Raw genomic sequence first — 16840 nt, forward strand, 5'->3', positions numbered from 1 at the left:
GCTATGCAGTTTTACCCAAAGGAGACACTCAACCAATTCTTGTACCTCTTTCCATTCCACCTCTATATCAACTACGCTGTATCTTGCAGCAAAAAAGATACTGATCCAGAAACATTTTTGAGGAGTAAGAAGAAGTCTACTGAAAGAACTCGAGTCATCAAATTTGAAATAAGACTCATCGTCAATGAATCAAACATTAATAATATGACCCAAACATAAAAAACTAGTCCCATGACGCGGAGAATCACAATAAAGGATTACATTTTTGAGAAGATAGACCAATATACATATTCAGGACCCCTACACACTAAGAACAAAGATAAGAACCACAAAATTTCATATTGAATCGGAGCTGATCATAATACACTTAACACGGTCCTATAATTAGAAAGTCAAAGACAATATTTAGATGTTACTTTGGGTTTTTTTCAGAAGTCGAAGCATCTTTGATCTCTGTGTGAGTTTCAGCTAAAATAAATACATTTCGACTTACTGGATTTAATCTAGATAGAAGGTAGGACCAAGATAACTGCCACCGCTGGTTCCAAATACTTGTGGGAATATACATTTTCTTTAAATACTCTTCACTTTGAATGTCTCTCTAGGACTGAGTGGTGAATAGACTCATGCTTTACCTGCGTGCATTTTGTGGTTACTTTTTTCTGTTTTTTGGGATTAAACTCTAGCGATGGATCTGTGCAACTATCTGTTGAGATAGCTTAGATTTCATCGAATCATTTCCAAATATGTAGCTGCATTTGCAATTGGAAGTAATTAATTATTCTTGTAGCGAAGTTTCTGTGGCAATAGGTTAAACCACTTTAAAAGAAGACAAGCCTAAATTTAAACAAATTTATAGAAATAAAAGATAAATCCGCTGATCAATTTATTTATTGTCAAATAGCCATTTGTTATTGACCCCGATAGGTAGCAAATAAAAGTGTAAACAATCACTCCAAGTTCATCGATTACACAACATTTTTTCCCAATTCACGCCCACATCTCACATGACCACTCTTGCTTTTAACAGTATCAGATCCACCAATTTATCGTTCGAGGAATATTCCACAAATTAAAATTCATACAAAAATGAATCAGAAGTTTCCACAACATGGCTCAATGCAAAACGCCGGCTATCTTTGAAGGTTTTCGCACAATATCCGTTAATCACAGTCCTTTTGCAGAATAACGCCCAAATTTGGGAAAAACGTTATTGACACGAAGATCACATTATTGTGGTATAAAACGTTCGATGAAGGTAAATCTGAGGCAGTACAGAAATTAGCGATATTCAAAGAAGTTCAACAAATCTGTGGTTCAATTGGTCTTCAGCAGTTTAGAAATGCAGTTATCCGTTTATTTGGTTCTGGTGGTGATCGCCCTTAGTTCGGCTAGTGTTAGTTCTACCGGTGAAGAAACAAAGGATCCAGCGAAACCTGAAGTTGTTCTAATAGAAGTCAGTCAACATGGGCACGAAAATACCGGGGAAAGAGAGACCAGACAATACGGAGGATATCCAGGTGGGTTTGGATTCAGACCTAGTGGTGGCTATTATCCAGGTAGACCTGGAGGCGCTTTTTACCCTGTGAGACCTGGTGGTTTTTATCAAAGACCTGGATTCGGAGGAGGTGGTTACCCAGTTTCGTCACCCAATTATGGTGGTTTCGCTCCTGGCGGATACTACCCAGGAGGTCGCCCAGGAGGGTTCGGAGGAAACTTTGGTTCTGGTGGATTCGGTGGTAACTATGGACCCGGTGGAGGTTTTGGAGGCAACTACGGACCTGGTGGAGGTTTCGGGGGTAACTATGCTCCTGGTAGTGGATTTGGTGGTAATTTCGGCCCTGGTAGTGGTTTCGGCGGTAATTTCGGTTCTGGTGGAAATGCTGGTGCCGGTAACTTTGGGTCCAGCAACGGCTTCTTCAGCGGTCAAGGAGGAAACAATGGATACAACCCAGATAGTAGTAATTCTGGTAACAATTTTGGAGGTAGCGAATCTACTGATAATAATAACAACAACAATCAAGGAGGAGGATTTGGAGGAGGCAATGGATTTTTGGCAAATCTTTTCGGTAATAGCAATGCCAACAGTGAAAATCAGGCGAACCTTTTCAGTAATCTAGGACAGGCATTTGCTAATGGTATAACTGGTTTCTTAGGTGGCGGTAATCGACCTGGAGGATTATTTGGTTAAACATGGATTTTGAACAACTTTGATGTTTTCAGTGAAAACAATACGACAAGAAGCGATTACATCTTTAATATAAAAACGAACAATTGTTAATGACGTGCTTGAACGAAAATATATGAGAAATTTTTATATAAAATGTTGGTTGACTTTCTGATAAAAAGGCGTAAATAAGTGTAATAGTGAAAAACTCCAATTTATATTATTCGTGTTTCCCTTGTGATTAATGTTAGAAGAAATTAACATCTTAGCTAAAATTTACAGCAGATCAAAGGGAAATCAGCCCCAAAGCGAAAAAGTGTTCAATTTGTGCGTAAGTATCAATCAGTATTAATAATATAAAATAACAATGAGGAAATAAGAAAAAAATCCCTTTCCAAGGAACTAAGCAATTCAACTCGTCTTTAAGTTTTGGAGCTCCTGTGATACCAGTTTTCTTGAGTGTCTTTTTGCAAGGATGTGAAGATGATCCTTGATTCTAAGCAGAATCCTCAACCAGCTTTCTAGCCTCAAAACCTTTCTGCAAACAGTGGCGGTATTTTGGCCAGAAATCAATCACCAACTACAGTTACCAAATGTCAGCAGATGCAAAATGTTCTGGTGCCGAAGAGCGACTGAATAACATTCGCGGAATGGGATGTGATCGTTTGAATTTTGGGAACTCATACACATTTCGAAGAATTGGGGGACTATAATAAGTCTAGCACATGTCACCCAGCGTTAGCCTAGAGATCAAGGTTATGCAAGTGAACAATCTACTAGACTTCATCGAAATCAAAAGGGAATTGAACTCGAAAAGGAACTCTCATAGGCGAACTTAAAAGAAAAAAACAATAATAAACAAAAAGCGAGTCGGAAAACTGGATGCTGGACGCTTCAGTTATGAAAGTTTTTGTGTATACACATTCAGCCTTGAATTTGCAAAGAAGCGGAGACTTTGACCTATTATAACTTTGTTAGTAATAGTGCGATTTCCACCAAACTTCGTTGGATCATGCTCTACGTTATACTCTACAATATTGCAATCGTGGTGATAGAATGAACTGGAGGAGGCTTTACAGCCAATTACTAAAAATTATTAACTTTATTTGAACTGATATCGGTATGGAGGGTATTTCGGAGCCTAGACACCATATAGTGCCTCTTGATTTTTTCCAGATTTTTCGGTTGGGTAGTTTCTGAGAATGGGTCCGTGAAAGAAATGATCACTTTCGACGCCCCACACACCCCAAATATCAAAACTAAGACCGGAAAGTGCTAACCGAGACCTTTCATTTGATATGACTATACTGGATGAAAAAAAAATCGCCTTCCTTTTGCATGTATTTGAATGTCAGGCCTCGCAATACCTACTCCTATCGGTCATCGGTCAAAAAGACTATGAATCAGAGCGAATAAGGACCACAATATTCGGGTGAAGGAGATGCAGGAGGAACAGACGCGTAAGTGGAAGGAAAGTCGCTTTCAAGCTGTCCTCAAAATTGTAAACATTTAAAACGAATTACGTAAGAAGAAAGAAAAGGGAGAGTTGAAACAGTTAGAAGCATCGGGGTCAAAACAAAAGCCACCCCAAGAGGTGATGCTTAAACGATGGAATTGTGAGTTTAATGTTGGAAAAATCTGAGGAGAAAGCCAATATAAAATATCAAAACCACTGGAACGGAGTTATGAAATTGGATGCATTGATTGCATTAGCTGTCTAATAGCCTTTCTTTTGCACAATGGAGACGGTAAGAGAGTAGATAAACTTCCGTGTCAGTATTACCATCATGGAACTTACATTGTTGCGAAAGAAGCAACATTGATCCCCACAGGAGTTGCTGATACTGTTGCAAAGATGCTAGAAAGTGCCATCAACAATAGACTAGAATATAGTGATAACTTATCGGAACAATAGTTTAGTTTTCGTCAAGCTCATCAACGCCGTAAACGTGGGTTTGAAGCCGACTCGAGATGCGATGACTTCTAATACATGCTGTACCATGATAATATTGGATGTAAAAAATGCGGCTAAAACGGGTGTACCTAGTTATTTGACTAAGCTCCTCGAAAGTCATCTCTCGGACCATAAGGATGAGGGACCTAAAGACTACACCGCGGGGTCGCTAAACCGGCGCTCTGATTCCCCGTATTGAGAAGTGGATCCAGCGACGATACAGTCAGATTAACTACCACCTGATTAAATTCCTGTCAATTCTCCCTTCTGCCCTTAAAGTACCATACTGGCTACATAAAGTACCCACACCAATTCAATTTGGAAGATTCTGCATTCTGCCCCTAGTGTAATTGCACACCTAAAGACCTGAAGCATATTATGTTCTACTCTCCAGAATTTTGTTCAGTGCGGAGGAGCTTAGAAGACTCTCGCAAAATCAGCATAAGCCCTCAGAAAATCGTCAGGAAAACGCTGAAGTCGGAACTTGGAAAAGCGATGCGCGCAAGGAGGGCGCGAAAAAGAAGGGGTTAAAGCGCGGCCCTACTCGCGAAGTAACGCTTTGTGGCGGTCTTAGGGAAAGGGAGAAGTAGAAAAGGAGTGATTTTAGTGGGTGAGAATCCCACATACTGCAGCAACCTGTCGTGGGATTACTTTTCTAAGATTTTCAGCCGCATTCATAAAAAAACAGACATGACGTGAGAAATGCATTCAATCCGACCAATTGGAATCGAATACGAAAATCCCTTATGAAGATTGGTGTTTCCGCCTATCTTATCTTAGCTAATGCTCGTAAATAAATAAGTAAAATCTACCAAACCACAGCTCTAAAGTTGTGCTCTGCCTGCAAAACTGCCTCAGATGATGCTGCGTTCGTCATCTCGAGAATAATGCCGATTGAGCTCTTGACAGACGAGATGACGAAGATATTCAATGCAAAGCTTATCTCCCCTTTATCGCAGACAAAAAATGCCGAACGGGAAAGATCTGTAAACAGCTGGCGAAAGGGGGAAAGGGCGGGTGGACGTACAGGCTCATCCCTGCCAGCAAGGAGTGGTTGGAGAGACGGCATGGTGAGGTTTAATACAATCTTAATCAGTATCTCACGGAGCACGAGGGATATTGCCAGCACAAAGTACAAAGTGCAATGGAGTCCCAGAGGAACAAGAGTGCGTTTTGTTTCACCGTCCAAGATTTGTGGGACAAAGGAAGGACTTAAAGAGAACTGCAGGAGAGGAGCTGGTACCAGAGAAATTGGTGGAGAGAATGCTTGCTTGTCAAGGACATTAGGATGCGATTAACTACATATTTGCACCCATCCAGAGCAAAGTGCGCAGAGCACCATGTGGAGATGAAAGGGGATCTAGCTAGTGTGGGCTGACTCCTCACTGTGATGTAATATCTTATGGAGACTCCACGGGCATGAGGAAACTGGGTGGTGGTTTTAGTGGGTAAAAATCCCACACACTGGGCATGTCCCAACCAGTGTCTTTTGAAGATTTCCACCTGATCGGAACAAACCTTAATTTAAGATAAGATCATAATGGACTGGTGAAAGAAGGAGTTTTATCAAATAATTAAGGGCTTTTTTATTGCTTAATGATAATAAGAACTGCACCAACATAGTCAAATGAATTTATAAAAAAATATCCATATGAATGGTTGGCCTTCACCCCTTGGTGGGATATAGCGCGTCAACCATATCTACGCGCCATCGCTCGGGGTTATCTGAAATGCCCTCACCCCAAAAAGCTTCCCGCCTTGGGGCGACCTACTTGTCGGTCATCTGGGGAGAGTGGCATAGCCCGCAATGCAATTGTTACCCCTCCTTAATGTGTGACCTACTCATTGCCACTTCCTTCTTCGATTACATCGTATGGCAAGCCTGTGCGCCAACAAGAGCTTAATAGAATGTCAAGCAACTTCAATCCCTTCTGCTTATCGGATGCTTCATGCAACTAGAAGTGAAAAGATACAAAGCAACGAACATCTAATCTTCCAAATTCGAAACTCAGCAGAAAGTTTGAAGGATGGAAGGAGTTGAAAACCACCTATGTATATTCAAATAGTTTTTAAACAGGTGACGGATATTTTCCTACGAATCTGCTCTGCTTTTTTGAATTGAAAAATGCAGCTGCAAATCCAAATGTGGGATATTAGCTGAAGATGATGAAGCAACCTTGGGTGGTATGAGCCTAGACGCCTATTATTTCGTTTGAGGATAGAATGGTCCTGAACTCGCTGTCATCTCAGCAACTCACTCCCTCCAGGGAAAACGATTTTTAATGATAAGCCTTCCACGCGGGTGGGAGGGTTAGGCTTTGTATTGGCTAGTATAAAAATCCAGGTTCCAAAAGCATATCCTCTCCTTATAAAAACATTTTGCCCAATAAAGGCGAACTTTTAGTGCCAGCGAGCGAATGGGAAATGGAGCGACAGCTTAAACTAGTCTTTACATTGCTTGATTTGTTGCATAATAAAGAGATAATTTTTAAGACAACAGCAATATTAGTATTACCTGGGGACATTTTTAAATTGAAGATAATCTCAGACATAGTGTAGTAGTCTTATTGACTAATGGAACCAGAATACATCTGCACCTAAAAAGAGCCTTACATTGAACCTGATTACATACTCGGGTTTTTTAAACCCGAGCTACAATATCACAATGGACTTAACCATTCTTATTTATTTATTTATTTATTTAATTTAACGGACAACCAACAGAGTAAATTCCAATTAATTATTGTCCTCAGGAGGAAGAGAAAGCAAAGAACTTATCCTACGTTTAAAACTACTTAAAGTAGAGAAGTTAAAAGGACCAAGCTGCTCTGCATTATAATTTCGGCAAAGGCTAGGAATCGGGGAATGAAAGTAGACGTCGACCTCTGCGAAGGGAACGTTGAAAATGTCTGCGCTACGTGTGTTGTAAGACGAAGGACAGCAGGTGATCTTGCCAGCGGTGGAGCAGTCCATCAGACCCGAGGAAAGTTTAAAGAATGTGCATAGATCCAGATAGGATCTACGCTGTTGTAGGAAGGGAAGGTTCAGAAAGCGGAGGCGGGAGGGGTAGTCCACACGAGGGAAGCTTTTCTTAAAGAAGAGGGAACGGGTGGATTTACGTTGCACATTTTCAAGGGCAAGACAATCACAGTTACGGGAGGGTGACCAGATCACGGAGCAATACTCGAGGGTATTCCTCTTAGTTTGGAATCTAGCATAAGTCAGCGATCTGACTATTTACATTAGTATAATAATACTTATTAAATAGAAGATTCAAGATTGTGGGCATGGAGTATATATATTACCAATCTGTTTCATAATTTATTCCAGAATTAAATCAATTTAAACGCAGGCTTTCACAGTATCTTTTTGCCTTTTACATAAACCGTCTACAATCTTTTTTGCATTCCACTTGGTAGCTTTTCTATTTTTACTTCTGTCTTTTTAACCCTACTCATCATGGTGTTATCTTACTCGATTTCGCAGGAGAATTATTATTTTGTAGTGCTAATCCCTAATTTTTTAACTGACAATATATAATTACTTTTAACCCACTAATAATTTAAAATTAATGTCTCTCTACATTACCTGAAACTGGTGCCTTAACATCATGATTCTTCCCATTTGCCGGAGGCGGTGTTGTTGACTTCATCGATGTATCATTCAATCCATTCTGACCGAATGAACTTAACGGTCGTGGCTTATTTGATTCAGGCTCAAAACCTGGATTATCCAATCCCACCTTTGTATCATGAATCGGGGACTTCCTCAAGGGTACATCTTCCATTTCTGGTATAGGTATTGTCATCTGAATAGAGCGCGGTGAGGGTGTTGGAGTAATCGTAGGTGGTTGATCGTCACCAATCGATAATGAGACCTCATTCTTATAAGGATATGTATGATCTGTTTGATCATTAGAATCTGTTGTTGGACTAGTTGGTGTCGACATGATCGCGACTGATCGATATTTGTGATGTTAACCTGGAAGAAATAGAGATGAAAAAAACTACTGTGAAAAATTGCTTTGTTAATGCCGCAAATAAATGCTAATGGTTGAGCATTGATTGATTAATGGTAAAGGTGAATTGTTGCGATCATGTTAATCATTGATCATTCGAAACTAACGAGGCTTTCAACTGCTAGTCATGTGAATCGGTTTGCGCAATTCATATCAAGTGATTCAGTCGTTTGGTGTCGTTTTTTGTATCTTAACTGGAGCTTTAAATACATTTGGTTACGTATGTATCTTTATATCACTTTAATATTCTGGGCATTGATAAGTTGCAAATTTCTGTTTGAATGTATAATATATAAATATTGGCTCTCTTTCTCTCTCTTTCTGTGTCTTGAGTAGCTCTGGAGCCGAATTTTTCTCCAAGTCGCATTTCAGTATATTTATTTGCGAATACCACACGTTTGATCTCAACATTCTATCCAATTGCTCATATTTTTCTATCAATTTATTGTTCAATATAAAGTAATTGAACACTGAACATGGGCAATAATATTAAGATCTCAGAGGTTGACCTCTGAAGGACGTATCTAATGAAGCCTTTATTTGCTTGAGCCAATTGAATTACCTCGCATTTAGCCTCAAGTTGCAATATTTCTTAAACTAATTGAATTTTTCTTTTCGCTATTAGATTTTTTTTTCTATATTTAACTTCTGAGAAACAACTTTAAATTGAAGTCTGTCTGTAGTGCTTGCTTATGCAATCTGGGAAATATTTGCTAAATATCTATAGGTAGACAGATATCTGTACACTCGCGAACAAGATACTTCAACACTTTGGGTGTGATTATAGCATATATTGTGCACATATTTACATTGGATTAAATATTTTTAAGAAGGTCGGTTTGCCATTTATCTCACTTTGATGTACAAGTTTGTATGTATTGTGTGATTTTGCAGCAAAGTTAAAGTTGTTTGTGCATTTTTCGCAATTATTGAAATAAGAAACAGGATCTTATGTGAGTCACATAAGTCGCAGAAAATGTTAACAATTAAAATCCATTTTTAGGGCAATGGAACACTAAACTTGGATACTTTAGATTTGGTGGGGTAGTATCTACTACAAAATTCATAAGTTGTGATTAATCCCTTGAGTGGGCTCCCTAGCTCGTTGTATTCAATAGTGAAGTTGAACGGTAGGCGTATACTTAAGAATGGACGGATACCTCCGCTAGGCGGTCCGGCCTATGAGGAATTTTCCGAGAATGGGAACTACAAGACGCATTATCAACCACGTAGCCAATTACCAACTCCTTAAGAGCAGGCGTCGATATTCCATGGTTTGCCCATGCTCAAAATATCTCCCTGGTCCCTAAAATTATTGTCAACTTATCTTTGAACACCTATGCTTCGTCAGCAGAATATTCTCAGCAACTGAGGATCACATGTGCCCAAAATGCATAGCAAATATTTCTCGATGAAGGTATCCAACCGGACCCAGTCAAGGTGCAAGGGATTTCGAGCTTCCGGTTCCGAAAACTGTGAAGGAACTTCTATCGTCGTTTCTTGCCGCCCACCATCAATCGATCCTTAACGCCTTCTTTTCTGGACCAGAAACCAAAGACTCCCGTTCGATTGTGTGATCCCCAGAGGCTGTTCAGCATTTGTGATCACCGAGCAACAGCTGGGGGTGCTTCTGGCATTCCCTTAGCAAGATGCACCCCTAGCTGTATTCGTGGATGCCTCAGACATTGCCGTAGGTGCTGTTCTTCACCAAAAATGGAATCACATCTGGCAGCCGTTCAGATTTTTCTCCAAACAGCTCAAACCCGCTCAACGAAACTACATCCCTTATGATCGTGAGTTACTAGCCGCGTATCTTGCAATTAAATAGTTCTGGTAGTCCCTTGAAGGCAGGCCGTTTACATTATTCACGGACCATAAACCACTCACTTTTACTTTGAAATAAAAACCCGACAAAGCGTCCCTTCGTCAACTTCGGCATTTGAGGTTTATCAGCCAGTTTATTTCCGAGATTCAGCACATGTCTCGAAAAGATAACGTGCTTGTTGTCGCTTTGTCACGTGTTGATCCTCGTCACCGTTGACTTTTCGGAAACCGCCGAGGCGCAAAAGGACGGGGCAATTCCTCAGAGCATGAGGACCAACTACAAATACACATTTAGGGAGTTTCCTAGCTTCGGATCAACATCCAGTATATACTGCGAGACCTCAGACAAGGGACCAAGGCCATCTATTCCGGCCAATTTCCCAAAGAAAATATTTCACGCCGTTTAGGTTAGCCACCGCAAACTATTTCTGGCCGTCCATGAATAAGGACGTTAACTCTTGGACCCGACAGTGCGTCGCTTGCCGGAAGTGCAAAACTACGAAGCATGTGAGGAAATAGGTAGGAGTGTTCCTCGTTTCGATGCACCAAGCGTTTCCACATAATCCACTTCGACATCATTGGCTCTATGCGGGACTCGCACGGTTTCATGTATTTCCTCACAATAATCGATAAGTTCACGCGGTGGCCTGAGGCAATACCTTTGAAAGACATTACTGCATAATCTTGTACGGAATCCGTCTGTCGAGAATGGATTCCACGCTTTGGTTTGCCGACAATTATAATTACTGACCAGGGAATGCGGTTTGAGTCCTTCCTTTTCTCAGAGTTGGACATACTACTCGGCTTTAAACGCCATTGGACACCCGCTTACCACCCGTAGTCTTGGTCGCAGGTCCTTCCACTCATTCTTCCGCGAAGGATTTGCTGCAAGTCCCGAGGAGCTGGCATGCGGGGGGAAGCTGAAACTCCCCAGCGACCCTGTTCTCAACTTCAGGTCGGGACTCAACCGGTATGTTGCGTCTGGTCAAGGATGCAGTGCCAAAGCTAAGGCCGCCACCACCCACCAACCACGCAATAACCTTTACACAAACTGTACACATGTCCTAATTAGAACTGACGCTCTTCGCCGCTGCAGCCGCCGTATGAACCCCCCTTCAAAGTTCTCCAGCGAGGTCGGCATCATTTTAGCCTCAATGCCGCGGAAACAGTCAAAAGGCCTCTTTGCGACCACCATCCGATGGTCGCTTATGTCGCTTCCCTGGTGGACGTCGAGTGGAAGCGGAAAAATTCGATGATTGATAAAACTGCAAAGAGGGGTAAAGAGAGCAGGGTGGTTTCCACTATAGATTCTTTTGCATTAGCAATATCAACACACTACGGATCATTTAGGAATAGTGCGAGGAATTTAGATCTGGCTTCACGTTAATGATATCCGCTTGCACTCTCACTGGTCATGGACCTTGATCGAATGGATCTAGATTTGTAAAAAAACTGGTGGAGTTTGTAGAGTTGGACTGAAGATAAGTACCAACAAAACGAAGGTTCTCAGTCTGATAGATCATTGCACTCTCCCTAACTGCATTAATGGCCAGAGCATCGACGGCATCGATCAATTTGTATATCTAGGAGGCATGGTTTCTGCGGACGGTGGTGCCAAACTGGATGTCAGCCAACCATTAAGAGTACTAGATCCACTTTCACTGTCTTGCCTAAAAACCAAAAGTGCAGTTTTCTCAATTCCAAGATCAAGTGGAAACTGTTGCGCATTAGTGTTCTTTCTATGTTGGTTTATGGCAGTAAAACCTTCATTGTCACTCGAAGGCTCCAAGCTTTCGTAAACACCTATTTGCATCGTATTATCGGAATACGCTGACTTGAGACTACTACAGACGAAGAACTTGGTCAGTGCTCAGGTCTACAGTGGCAGTGGATAGGTCCCACATTAAGGCGATATTTGTATGGCTGGCTTCGCCATGCAGCTAAATCCACCCTCCTAAAATGGCCGACGAGTGGGTCGCCCCAAGGGCACTTTGCAAAAAACAGCAAAGGAGGAATGCGCGCATTTCGGGAAGTCCTGGGGAGAGCGGAAGGCATTTCCAGTAACCGCGAGCGTTTAGTTGTCACTCTCTACCCTATCAAGGGGTAAATGGAAATACTGATTGGTTTAGAATATCCAAATCCTCTCAGCCTTTGAAATATTATGTGCAACAACTTTGGCCTTGCTGTGATTATAAAAACAATGTTTGCATTTCTCCATGAGAAGTGTCATCAAGTCCCCGGTTGAGTGCATAGAACGAAATCCGTATTGCTTGCCGTTGATAAGGTGGTTTGAGGTCATTAATTTAGAGTTGATAAGTTTTTCAAAAACTTTGGACAGAATTGAAGTTAATACTGTCGGTTGGTAGTTAGAGGGATTACAAGTCTCTACTTTTTTAGGTATAAGCTGCATATGAGCAATTTTCCAAGCCGATGGAAAGACACCCTGAGCGTAAGACAGATCAAAAAGTTTGCGCAGTGGTCAAGCCAAAGAAGAGGCGCAGCTTCTTAGGACTATGGCCGAGATATCATCAGGACATCGAGCTTGGCTAGGAAGATAAAGACTTCTCTTATGTGAAAGTGAAACGAACCTTGATGAGAATCGCAACTTTGTATGTTGGGATAGCTCTGCGAAAAAAGTGCAAAGGTTCGCAGAAAAAATTTTGGCGGACCAAAAATTTTTGCTATCCTTTTGGTTTGTAAAAATTTTCTGTCCTATATTTTGATCAAACTGGAATTTGGCTTCTTCAGTAGTGGACTTGCAGATGTTACGTTCGGATATATAAGTTTGCCTCATTTCTTCCAATGGACAGTTTTTACATGTCTGGTATTCGACTTCTTTCCCATCAACAGCTATTTTGTAATCGCCTTTAAACCAAGTGAAGTTGGGAGATTTAGGGTTTCAAAAACTATGTGGGATGAATGAACGCCTACCATTTTGAAGTATATTATTCATGCAGTCACATAAGAAGTCCACATTTTTCACAGCGAACAACACAGACCATTTCTAAAATTAGCTTAGTACTGATGAAGGGAGTAAGTTGCTCCCGAAATATATATTTACATAATAAAATAAAATTGTAGTTGGGATTAAGCTAATGGTCTATTAATTTTAACACAGACCAGTTAACCATTGCTATGTGTTTATTAAACGTGAACTCGTTGGTTCTGGCGTAATGCCACACGAAGCGCTTGGTAGAATAAGGGCGCTTTTTGTTCAGAGAGTTGGTACTAAGTTTTGTGGAAATAATGCAGTGTTCCGAACTCTTTGAGGGCGCTGCTACGGAGGTTGTGTACTTCTCAGTGTGTGACGACATGAAAAGATCCAGGAGATGGGCATTTTCACTTGGTTTATCAAGGATTCTTTTGTGGGCAATCCACTAGTGGCCGTAAGTTATGAGTTTCACACAGAAGCTCGACATGTCTTCCCATCAAGCTTGTGGTAGCTGAAGATCTGAGCCACTGTACATTATGCCCGCTGAAATTGCCAACAATGACGATTTCAGATAAGGTTGGGTCAAATTGTTAATTTTGGAAGAGAGTGCAACAAAGAAACGTATATAATTGGCATCAGATGAATTAAGGCTGCAATATAAGAAAAAGAGGAATATGATGATGATGATCTAGAAATTAATTCTAATCCAGGCATACGTAGACTCCAGATTAGCGGAATTTAGATTAGAAACAATGGAGAAGGGCACATAATAACGAACATAAGTAGCAATGCCTCTTTGGAGAGAGAAAAGTAGCACTAAGGGGTAACCAGGGTAGGCAACTCATCTTGAGAGACCGGTTGGACCGACTTCTGAGAAGACATTCAAACAACACTACTAAGCAGAAGACGTTTTACTTGTATCCGAAGTATCATCGAATGGATTCCACAAGGTGAACTTTGGTTGTGGCGGCCTAGTTGATGGTGGAATTTTGGGAACTGCACCAGTGTTACGATATACTTGTTTCAGGATATTTGGTAGTTGTCTCAAACTGCTGAACATGATTAAGTCGTTAACACTGAAGGAAATGATAAAACAGCTGAAGCAGTAGTAGTAGTTTAAGTAGTTAATTCCGCAGGAAGAGGTGGAACAACACAAACCCCAAATACTATTATAAACTTCTGTTACCATTCGACGAAAATGAGAGATAAGAGATGCCAACTCCATGTCTATGTCAACTGTAAGCACAGGATGTCTTACTAACTGCAAAATACGAAGGATTGGGATGCATATGGGCAGATTCCACAGATTCTACATTCCTGAAGATACATTCCCGAACTGGCTCGCAAAGAAACCGACGTGTCCATGAGTGCTTTGAAGGAGCCGCATTCAGGTCGATCTTGAACGATCCAATTTTGCCAATTCTCCAAAATGCAGGTGCTCCCGGCAGGTTTCGGACACCGATATTTGGTTAGAAAAAGCACTGCTTTACTCGGAGCACGCAGTGCTCTTTCAGGCGAGATAGGATATCAAAACCAATGACCATATAACCTTAGAAGGAAGCGTCCGCAAAAAAATCGAGTTGAAAGAAACTTTGAAGTTCACCCTTACAAAGGATCCATCACACACTAAAGCATCGGATAGTTACCAATTGCATCATGTTCCCCATTAGATTAGTTGTAGCAAATCTATGTCGAATCTGTAAAGTTCATACGCAAATAATTGTTTTCCAACCTTCAGAAAAATACCTTGAACTTTTGATACAATATTAAATTTTTCGCTAACGTGACCTATCGTTTTAAAACTAAGAAACCACCAAAGTCAATCAAGTAATTAAATTTATAAAACCTATGCAAAAAGCTATAAATTAAAATGCGTCAATCACTTTTTAGCATGTGTACGTACCTCCAATTTCTACATCTTCTTCTAGAAGTAGAAAATAAATAAAACAAAATAGTTAACCAAACACCATTTGGCTGGTAGCCCACTTAAACCATCCATGACTGAACAATCGTGATGTCTGGCAACTTTTAATCCAAGAAAATTCAATTAAAATACCGACTTCCTTCCTTAAAGTAAAAGGCCGCCTGACCGCGAATTAAAAGCGGATATTGCAATCACAGTTGATCATAATAATTTGTGTACAAGTGTTAGACTACACGAAACTAACGTAAATTGACCACTAAAAGTAAGCGGAAAAAGTTTTTAGGTCTAGGGGCTAAATTCTGGCTATGAGCAAGTCACGTTTTCCACTCCTCTTGTCACTTCTTTGTATTGTTCTGGAATATAAAGGAAATCCGGATGATCAGTATTGCAACAAAGCCGATCTTTTTCATGATATTGGAACACCAGGTATTGTCAAATGAAGTTAGAGTTGAAATGAACCCCGAAAATCCCCAGGCAAACTGATGCTTTCCTTTTGATAGTGATTGTCAGATACAATTTGTAAGATGGAAATGAGGTGTAAGTGTACTACCACCATACATTGTTGTAAGATAAAACAATGCATTCGCTGCATTAAACATTCCAACTAGATAGTAATCTAGCATGTACATTACTCACAGTGACCGCTATCTTCCGAACGTGACCTCCGTGTCTTAGGTGCTAACCAGAAAGACAATAAAAAACTAAACAAGCAACATAACAAGAAGATGCGCAAACACACGACACAATCACGCTGATTTCGAAAACGAGTTTCTATCGAGGTTTCCAGCCTTTAAGAAATAGAGCCAGCTGACTCGTGACCCAGGCGGGAGAAGAGGCTCTTACCAGCGTCATTAGAAATTCCTTTGCACATATTTGCCTTTTTATTATTTCTGAATTGATTATCATTACAAGACTCATGGTCAATTACCACGAGATAACCTGTTATTGTCGTGAAAAAGATAGTCGGATGCCAGAAAAGGTTATCAAGATACTGGGGAATATCTGAAAGGGGTTCCATAGACATTAAGTGGATATTTAGTTGCTATTTAGAGCCACTTTCGGTTAATTTTGTTGCATGTGATATGGGTCATACTGAGATTTATGAGCATGGATTTCAGTTTCTTTCTAATAATCTTCAATTCTTCTTTAGCACGCTCTGTTTGGTACTTATGACAACGAAAAATTGGAATTACTTGTATCTGAGGAGTCAATTAGTCGATACAATGAGAATATATGAGTTTTGTAGAATTTAAGACGAACAATTCCCTTTGATAAATACAAGAACGAAGGACAAACTAAATATGACTTTTTTAACAGTTGAAAAATATTCCAGATATTCAAATCTAAACCTGAAACTCCACAAAGATATTATCTCGCACTCATGCAAATTACCAGCATGGAAACTGATCCGCAAGAACTCTAGGCTACTTGGCTAATAGCCATAAAAATTTATGGTCCGCGGAGGCATCAACTTTTTCTCGAAAAAGTCATAAGAGAGGTGGTTCGTTTTCCACTTTCGATCATCACCAATTCCGCAGTGATTTTTTTCTCCTAACTTCCATGCTGTAAAATGTGGCACAATGATTGGATGCATGATTCGCTAAGTGGACGGACATGATTCTTTTTCTGTAAGGCCATGGCAAGTCTACGATGGACCACCGGACACTGAAAGGCTCCTCAACTCAAAGACTCTAAATTATGGCTATACATTGAATGGGACGCATCGTACTCATTGACTTTCATCAGATTTCAACGATCTTATATTGCATCCTCTTTTCATCTGCGTATCTTTTGGTTGGGTGTCCAGTCGTTTGTCCGAGATTGCGATTTACTTTTACTCTTCAATGCATAACTTCCGATTTACGCGGTTTTTCAAAGTGAAATTTTATGTACAGGTTTCAGGTTTTAGGTGAAATTGATATAGATAAAAGGTTGAGATATTGATGTTTGAAGACAAAAAGGCAAAACAGGTTTGATTAGGTATCAATTTGATGCGAGTACATAGGTTCGTTCCAAGTGCA

General features: G+C 40.5%; 2 protein-coding genes across 4 annotated transcripts in view; one reads left to right on the forward strand and one right to left on the reverse strand.

Annotated features, from left to right (window-relative positions):
• LOC119659942 overlaps positions 1 to 16840 on the reverse strand; it is a 254566-nt gene that overhangs the window by 47173 nt on the left and 190553 nt on the right. For all 3 annotated transcript variants that reach the window (XM_038068284.1, XM_038068283.1, XM_038068285.1), the window contains one exon: positions 7710 to 8102. In XM_038068284.1, the coding sequence (XP_037924212.1) occupies positions 7710 to 8070 (361 nt within the window). In that variant the 5' untranslated portion in view covers positions 8071 to 8102. The remainder of the gene's footprint in view (positions 1 to 7709; positions 8103 to 16840) is intronic.
• On the forward strand, positions 1258 to 2318 carry LOC119659944 (glycine-rich protein 5-like). Its single transcript, XM_038068289.1, has 2 exons — positions 1258 to 2069; positions 2157 to 2318. Exons 1-2 carry the CDS (start codon positions 1343 to 1345, stop codon positions 2189 to 2191), a joined length of 762 nt encoding a protein of 253 aa, XP_037924217.1. The 5' UTR covers positions 1258 to 1342; the 3' UTR covers positions 2192 to 2318.

The sequence above is a fragment of the Hermetia illucens genome, chromosome 6 (genome assembly GCF_905115235.1).
Source record: "Hermetia illucens chromosome 6, iHerIll2.2.curated.20191125, whole genome shotgun sequence".
Lineage (NCBI taxonomy): Eukaryota > Metazoa > Arthropoda > Insecta > Diptera > Stratiomyidae > Hermetia > Hermetia illucens.